Source organism: Lolium rigidum, chromosome 7 (genome assembly GCF_022539505.1).
Source record: "Lolium rigidum isolate FL_2022 chromosome 7, APGP_CSIRO_Lrig_0.1, whole genome shotgun sequence".
In the NCBI taxonomy this organism is placed as follows: domain Eukaryota; kingdom Viridiplantae; phylum Streptophyta; class Magnoliopsida; order Poales; family Poaceae; genus Lolium; species Lolium rigidum.
The window spans coordinates 130,466,218-130,475,083 of record NC_061514.1 but is presented as its reverse complement, the minus strand read 5'-3'; the positions used below and the strand labels follow the sequence as shown (position 1 = coordinate 130,475,083).

Below are 8,866 nucleotides of genomic sequence, written 5' to 3'. Positions count from 1 at the left end.
ACAAAATTGTCAGAATCGTGATTCCGAATCGAATCGGAACTTCTATGGTAGAATCTCAAACCGTAGGATATTAAATTCTACAATCGTAAAATCTTAGATTCTACTTACCATAATCCTTGAATTGTTTCACTCAATTTTGGTCGTAAAGTTGTAGAATCACATTTCTGACAACTATGAGTCCGAAATTACATACTGAACAAAAGAACTGACACCAAGAATCAGTGCTGGAGGTGTAGTCCTTTAATCGACGCGCTGGAGGTGCAGCTTGTGGTCCTCCACGACGAGGCGAGGAGGATGGAGGAGGCATCCCATCGAGCGCTGAGGTCGACGTGGAGGTGTTGACAAAAGAGGACGATGGGGAGGTGTCGACTGACGGCGAGGAGACGACGGTAGATGGTGATGGCTGTCGATGGCAGATGGTAGTGTGCAATGGAGAGCGGTTGTGGGTGAGGTTGTGGCCAGCGGTGGTGGGTGAGTGGGGGTCTGGAGGTCTGGGGGTCACGGGGAGTGGGGGAGTGGAGAAGATGATGGGTCTGGGGTCACGTGGAGGGAGGAGAGTGGAGAAGATGATGTGCGCTTGTGGTACTCGTAGTCTAGGGTTACACCTTGCTCCACTTGGGCTGGGCTCAAGGCTTCTCCATGTCTGGGCTTTCTAGATTCTGAATGTTGGTGTGCTCCTTGGGATATTCATGTGTTAAGACTATAAGCCTAAAATTTCTCAAATAAATTTGGAAATTCCAAACACCTTCGTGAATATGTGCTCGGGTTTTTTTGGGTTCTAGATTAGGAATTTCGGGTCCGAGATTTGGATATATATGTGTGGAGTAATTCTAATGTAAATAATACTACCTCCATCCCAAAAATTAAGGCTTATATTATTTTTAGAAAGCCAAACTATGTCATGTTTGTCTAATTTTTTAACAAAAATCATAACATGCAAAATACAAATTCAATATCATTATAGATAATGAAATATATTGATAGATAATAAAATATATTTTTATATGGTATCTACAAAACATCATACTTGATAAATTTTTCTAAAGTTTGATAAAACTTTACTTGGTTTGACTTTTTTTTTTTAAAAAAAAAAGCCTTAAGCTCAGTGGGGTGGAGGTAGTAAAGAGTAAAGAGGTACAGTACAATAAAGTTGTAAAAAAAAAAAGGAAAACCGAAAACATTGTTCCTTTTCGTTGTCCTTCCCGCGAGCCGCGGCCATGGCCGCCGCCGCCACCTCTAGTTCCGCCGCAATCGTGTCAGCAACCTCCGCCCACATAGCCGCCGGACGCCTCTTTGCTGCCCTAGACACCCTCACCCCTGCCTGGTACTCCTCCCGGATTCCTTCCTCTCTCTACGCATCCCTCCTCCGCTTGGCCACGTCCCACCGCTCCCTCTCTGCCGCCCGCCGTATCGCGGCCCACTTCGTCACTTCCACGTATTCCCCCTCCACCTCCACCTCCCGCTCACCAGTACCCACCTTCCTTTTGAACCGCGCAATCGAGTCTCTTGCAGCCTGCGGCAGCCTCGCCGACGCGCGGGAACTGTTTGATTTAATGCCTCGCCGGGATGGTGGATCTTGGAATGCTATCATCTATGCTTCATCCCGCGCCGGGAAGCCCACTGAGGCGCTTTCCCTCTTTGCCAATATGTACTCCCTCGGCGTTCGTCCCAGCGATGTTACAATGGCATCAGTGCTCGCCTGTTGTGCCGAGTGCCTCAACCTGTGTGGTGCCCAGCAGCTCCACGGCCATATCTCAAAGCGGCACTTGCAGTCCAACGTCATTCTTGGCACGGCACTGGTCGATGTGTACGGGAAGTGTTTGTTGCTTCCACAGGCGAGGCGGGCATTTGATGGTATTTCGGAACCTAATGCCATTTCATGGAATGTCATTATCCGGCGTTATCTTCTTGCTGGGATGGGGGATATGGCGGTTGACATGTTCTTCAGGATGGTCTGGGCAGGAGTTAGGCCGCTTGTTTATACTGTTTCCCATGCAATTAGCGCTTGCCGGGATAACAATGCGCTTAAAGAAGGACGGTGCATACATACTTTTGTGCTCCGACATGGGTATGAGCAGCATGTGCATGTGCAGAGCGCGGTCGTGGATCTGTACGCCAAATGTGGTGCCATCGATGCAGCCCAAAGGCTCTTCAACCTGGCACCAGTGAAGGACATGGTAATATCAACTTCAATTTTGTCTGGACTTGCTTCTTGTGGGAGGATTGATGATGCAAAGAGGGTGTTCGAGGGAATGGAAGAGCGCAATCTAGTGTCCTGGAATGCTATGTTAACCGGCTATATCAGGTCCATGGATCTGACTGGTGCTTTGCATTTCTTCCAACAGATGAGGAAGGAGACAAAGGAGTTTGATGCTGTTACACTTGGTTCAGTGCTCAATGCTTGTACTGGGATGCTTGATATCGGGAAAGGTGAGGAGGTTCATGCATTCGCTTTCAAGTCTGGTTTGTTCAGTCACCCTTTCCTGAAGAATGCTCTTCTGAGGATGTACTGCAAGTGCGGATGTCTGAGGAGTGCAGAACGGCTTCTTGTATTCGAGATGGGATCAGACAGAGACATATACTCCTGGAACTCGCTTATCTCAGGTTATGAACGCCACTCCATGAGTGAAGCAGCTCTTTATGTACTGAGTGAGATGCAATCTGAGGTAACTCCTTACCAGTCCACGTTCAGCTCGGCGCTGGCAGCCTGTGCCAACATTTTTCTGCTTAAGCACGGCAAGCAGATTCACGCGTACGTAATCAGAAACGGCTATGAGGTTGATGATATACTGCGAAGTGCACTGGTTGACATGTACTGCAAGTGCGGGCTGTTGGAGTGTGCCATCAGGGTATTTGAGGCAGGGCCATCTCGTGACGTCATCCTGTGGAATTCAATGATCTTCGGATGTGCTCACAGTGGCAAAGGTGAGTATGGGCTTGGACTGTTTGATGAAATGCAGAAGCAGGGTATTAGGGCAGACTCCGCCACTTTCTTTGGCGCACTGGTTTCATGTATCAGCGAGGGGCATGTTGAGTTAGGGAGGAATTATTTCACTCGGATGATTGATGAATCCATCATTCCTCGCATGGAGCACTATGAATGCATGATTGAGCTGTTCGGCAAGCATGGATACATGGCTGAGCTCGAGGAGTTTGTCGACCACATGCCGTTTGAGCCCACATTTGCAATGTGGCTAAGGATCTTTGACTGCTGCAGGGAATATGGCAATAGGAAATTAGGGGAGCGGGCTGCCAAGTGCATCAACGACAGCAATCCCCTGACACACGTTCGATATGAGGCTACTCCAGACTAGGAGTGCAGTGATGGTGGCAGTGAAGAGTCCATGTCACTTACGAGCTTCGAAGAAGGATTGAGGTTGCCCATGTGAGTGCCGTGTCATGACTATGAGCTGAAATGCTTAATTGCCAAGTCAAGGAACAGACTGCATAAGAATTTTCAGCTGCGTATGAACTCATAGCATCAGTGTTGGCAAGACTTACCCTCGACAAGCGATTGAGCTGAAGACAGGGTCTTTGGGCTGAACACGGAGCTCGTGTTTTATGTAATTGACATATAACAACGTGTCCTCGAGCTTTCCTCTCAGATGACTGATGAGTATGAATTGGAGCTCAGTTTGGTGACAGACATAGTCTTGTATCAGTGAAGTTCCTTTCTGAGTTGCTGACCTGATGTTGCATGGTTCTTCTGTCCTTTTTTATTTTGCAATGACGTAAGTCTATGTTCAGTGCTGGGACTCCCTCTCTACAACGATTGCTCTCAGCGTCCCCATCGGGCAGGAAGACGTTGATAAAGTTGTAAATTACTCCATCCGTTCCATAATTCTTGTGGTACTTATTTGTAACTAAAACCGTGACAAGAATGATGGAACGGAGGGAGTACATATTTGTAAAAGAAAACTGTAGTTCGACATAATTAATTTCTTGTGTCAGCATTCCTAATAATACATGATAGAGAAAAAGATGCAATTATTTTTTTGGTTGAGAATGCGGAAACAGCGACTGGGATGCTCAATCTTTGGCTTGTTTATAGTGTTATTTCGCATGAATTTATACATTTTTTCCGTAGGAAGGAAGCAAACTATTTCAATTTTAGATAAGCCACTTGTGAACAGTGAAATGATACTAGGAAGAGTATTTGGCTATTTGCCTCTCCGAACTACGCTGGTGTTCTGGCGTGGTGTGAATTTATTACTCCCTGCATTAGGAAGAGTAGTACTCCTACGTATTCAGTATTGCCCTTGCCCCGTCCTTGCTGCTCTGTTCTTCGTACTTGCTGCTGGCGTCGTCGCCAGCAAGCTGTAGCCGTGCCGCGCAATTCACTCCTTTTTAGCTTCAGAAATGAGTCTCCTAATGAGGAGAGCGAGCTCTTGCCAAAGCGCACGATCCAGCGAATGCGAATCATATCAGCCAGATTTTGTACAAGACGTTGGCGTGCCGCCGTGCTCGATGAATAACACTGCACTAATTTGATGGTACATTGTAATGAGCCTGCGGGTTTCCACTTGTTCACGAATATACTCTTAAGGCCTTGTTTGGTTGAAGTGTATTACCGAGTAAGTGGGAGTGTTTTTTCCAAGCGGATTGGGTGAAAACACTCCTGTCACCCAAAACACTTCTTTACACCAAAAAACCCTTCGTCAGCAATACTCTCCATTTATTCATCTGTTTGGCAGGCAGGCAGGGATAATTCTACAACCAAAAATGCAATTTACACAACAAGGCTAGGACGATCATAGTAATTCGAATAAAAATTAAACTTTTACACTCTGGTCACAAGCACATTACATAAAATAGATGCTGGATCAGAGGCGCAGTGGCCTTGACTTCTGTCAGCTTGGGGACATAAGGTGAGGCGACTTAAAGATGGACGCGGTAGCATCGGCGAATATTAAGTCAGCAGAGGCCGGGCAAGTGGCAGTGTCATCGCTCCGCCGCGCCAACGGAGCCATGCATCATGTTGAGAAGCTGTCTCCGATGCACTTCCACCCAACAGAGTTTTTGCCAAACCAAGTATGTGTATTAATCAGCATCTTAGTAAAACAACAAATCATGATGCAACCGGGACTTCAAAAGAAAGCATAGCTAACTTGAAGCACTAGGCAGCCTAACTCAATCAGGAAGCACCAAACCAAACATCCAGCAATAGTAATCATTATATCCTAGCTAAATTACAATCATGCCATGAATAAGAAATAAAAGACGGATATTATAACTGGGATGCAGACAATTAAAGAATAAATTTCATGTTACTGGTTCAGTAACATGGCAGTGGTGAAATGGTTACAGATACAGAAACAGGGCAAAGATGAAATGGTTTAGAAGCACGACAATAAATAATAAGGAAGAATACTGTTTAGCAAAATATACCTACCTCCACTCTTCTCACAAAGGATGAAATGGACTGAAATCAACATAACATACAAATGCATCAGTGTGATAGGATGAACGAGCTAATTGAGCAAAACTATAAGCATCAATTTTTGTTTGCGAAATTCCTTCTTTTAGAACCAATTGTCTAGACCCCATCTTACAATGCAAATATATTTGGTTGTAAAACATCTGTGTGCTAAAGTGAATTTTATTTAATTGATACAAGATTTGCAAGAAACTGCATCTAACAATGCATCAGACCGTATAAGTGACATTGCACATTAATTGTATAAGCATTCCAAATTTCATGTTTGCACAGGGTCATCCTACAGATCACAAGTTGTTATTTACAATAGCACAACTCAGCTCTGAATTCCTCACACCGAACCTCCATCGTTACTAGACTACAATGATGATAAGAAAAAAAAATCAAGACTTGTTCCATCTACTGAAGCAAACATAAGCAAGAATTTTTTATTACAATTTATAAGTATTGCCCATGGACTGAATCGGCATATGCACATCTATCAAATTAGCCTATGTTCACAAGTACACTTCGTGCTCCTATGCAACTAGCCAAGAGATCGTACCTCATCCATAAATTGTAGCTGACGTGAGGAATAAAGCAAGAAAAGAAATTACCTCTTGTCATGTGTCCTGGGGAGGTGAAGCGAATAACTGGCGGATGAACGAATGGAGCGCATGCGACCACTCCATCCATCTGGAGATCTGCTAGTCTGCAGCCTCCAAGTCTGCCATTCAGCGCAGCCATAAGTTCCTTTTGATAGAGAAATGACTATGGACATTTCAGTTTTTATACACTACTTATGTTCCTTTTGATAGAGAAATGACATGCTGATTTAATTTTGCTAATTTCTACAGATGCATGCGAGGCACTTGTCCTCATGCAGAGCAGGCATAAAAAACTAGAGGCAGTTGACAAATCCAAAAGGAAGTGCAATGGAACACAAATCATATATTACTAGAGGCAATTAACAGATCCAAAAGGAAATGCAGTGGCATCAAGAACTAGAGGCAAACACTGTAATCATATATCACTACAGTAATTGACAGAATGGCAGATCCAACAGAAATCTGAATCCGTAGCCACTAGCTCACCCTAGGCATCAAGAACTAGAGGCAACTAACAGGATCTCATGGGAGGCATCAAGAACCCTAGGTCATTCATGTAGCAGTTGTATCTAGCACTAGATAGGGAGGGGAAGGACGAGTTGAAAGAGAACTTACACGAGAGGACGGACGGCCGAAGGAGCCTACGTCGGCAGGAAGCCAGGAACCTCAGCGGCGAGGGCACCAGGTGCTGAAGCGGCGGCGGCATCAGGTTCTGAGGCGGCGGGGGCGGGTACTGAGTCAACGGCGGCGGCGGGTACTGAGTCAACGGCACAAGGTGCTGAAGGAGGCGTCGCCGGAGCTGTTACTTTCTGTTTGCGGGGCAACGGAGCCGCCGGCGTCGCTGGGAGAGGAGATCCGGCGTCGCCGGCTCGCCGCGAGAGGAGATCCGGTGTTTGCTGCGACGCGTGTGGACCAGGAAAACGCGAGGTGGGTGGAGCGTCTGGAAAACTCGTCGGGTCGACGTGTATTGCGGGGTTTACTCGGGCTGAACCCGGCCAAGACCGGCCTGCCAAACGGCTCGCTCGCGGTTTCACGTGTATAAAGTTTAGGCCGGGATAATACTCCACAAACCCGGTTAATACTCCTGTGCCAAACGAGGCCTAAGACCTCGTTCGGTGACAGAGTATTTTTGTGTTTTGAGGAGTGTTTTGAGGGGTGTTTTGGGTGAAAACATCAACCACCCAAAACACTACCTAAAACACTAGAAAACCTGTTTTACTCAAAACACTTGTCAAAACACTTGTTTGGAACACTGGTTTTACAAACTAGTGTATTCAAGTGTATTCAACGCAAATGGATAAAAATACATTTTTTTTACAGTTTAAACTACTCCATCCATCCCAAAAAAAACCTGTGCGGACTCTTCACACATTCAATTTTACAAAAGTACCCCTCCCTAATTCGAATCGTCTCGGATATGTCCGATTCAAGACATCTTCTTCGCATCCGGACGACCACACGCCGCCGCTCCTCGGCGAGGGCGTCCGACGCCGTGGCCCGCCATCCGCAACTTCCTCCACCACTGCTCTACCGCCGTCAGGTCATCAAACGCGAAGGCCAGCGCTCCTCCCTGTTGGCCACACCTGTTCTGCATCGACGCCATCGCTCCTACTCGTCGACCGCACCTATTCCGCATCAACATTGGTGCTCGTCCCCGCTAGACTCACATGTTCCGCATCAAAGCCAGCCACCCCCACCACTAGCACGCCGACCCCTATCTCTCTTCCGCCATCACGCGCCGCTTGGATTCCACCACCAGGAACCACTCGAGCTCCCGTTGTTGTTCTGAAGACGGTTTGTGCCTGCTAATTCCGTGATTAGTCCCCCAAATTTCCGTGATCGGTTCACAAAATTCTGTGATTAGTTTCCTTAGGTACCTTAGATAATTGTGATTTTAGTTTCCTTATATACTGACTCAATAATTTGTTGAACCATTCACAAAGATAATTACGATTAATTTCCTTAGATAATCCTGATTAGTTTCCTTAGATACAGACATAATGGTGTTTCACAAAATCTTTGGAAAGATGAATTTCTTAGATACTAACACACTGATAATGTTGCAATCTTTTGAACTGTCCCTCATCTATGTTTACCATGGAACTAAAAAATAACTTGGCAATAGGAGTAAGCATAAGAAAAAATGGGATAAAATAATAAGAGGGAGACAATCATGCAGTACCCATGTTCAAAGAATCACAACTACACAAGGAGAGAACTCATAGATTTCTGGATTCCTATTTTGTAGACATCAAAAAGTCCAGTAGAAAGATCTTGGGAAGCCAGAGCACGCCATGTAGTTAATTAGACCCAGTGCTTCCATCGACACCAAGATAAATGGAGTTCGTGGAATATGACCACAGGCCAGTGAACGAATGGCAATTCCTAACAGAGAGGAGAGAGCAAATAGAAGTCAGTACCAGACATTGAAGACCAGACACATCATAATCAGATACTTCTACGCTTATCATAGGTAGCATCGTTTTGATTTGAAGAATGAAGACAGAAACTGCTTGTGAAATCTTTCTAGGATTATATTAAATACATCGAGAAAAAATCATCATGAACACAAAATCAAAGCTACAGAAATGTAAAAGCAAATGTACAAGTATCTTTCAGACAAAAATGGCTACACCTTAATCATCCAGGTGGCCAAACTAAGATTTTGACAGCAATCGGAGGTAATATCAATCATCTTACACAATTAAGGTTCAAAATTGCTTCCTTGCCTAGGTCACTAATCTACTCGTGGTGAAAAAAGTAATAGCACTGTAGGGAGCTTGTTCACATCGGTTTGGAATAATTTCATGATTCATAGGGGAGTGTGCACCCATTGCAAATT

General features: G+C 45.3%; 1 protein-coding gene and 1 long non-coding RNA gene across 2 annotated transcripts; one reads left to right on the top strand and one right to left on the bottom strand.

Moving 5' to 3' along the window:
* Positions 1-1,217: 1,217 nt before the first annotated feature.
* Positions 1,218-3,642, top strand: LOC124679393 (pentatricopeptide repeat-containing protein At3g26540-like). Its single transcript, XM_047215160.1, has one exon. The coding sequence runs from the start codon at positions 1,218-1,220 to the stop codon at positions 3,312-3,314; it is 2,097 nt and encodes a 698-aa protein (XP_047071116.1). The 3' UTR covers positions 3,315-3,642.
* A 1,086-nt stretch (positions 3,643-4,728) lies between these two features.
* Positions 4,729-6,680, bottom strand: LOC124675453. Its single transcript, XR_006993288.1, has 3 exons — positions 6,640-6,680; positions 6,034-6,143; positions 4,729-5,422 (listed from the first exon to the last, which is right to left on the bottom strand). It is a non-coding gene; the product is annotated as an uncharacterized LOC124675453 (long non-coding RNA).
* Between the last annotated feature and the right edge of the window lie 2,186 nt (positions 6,681-8,866).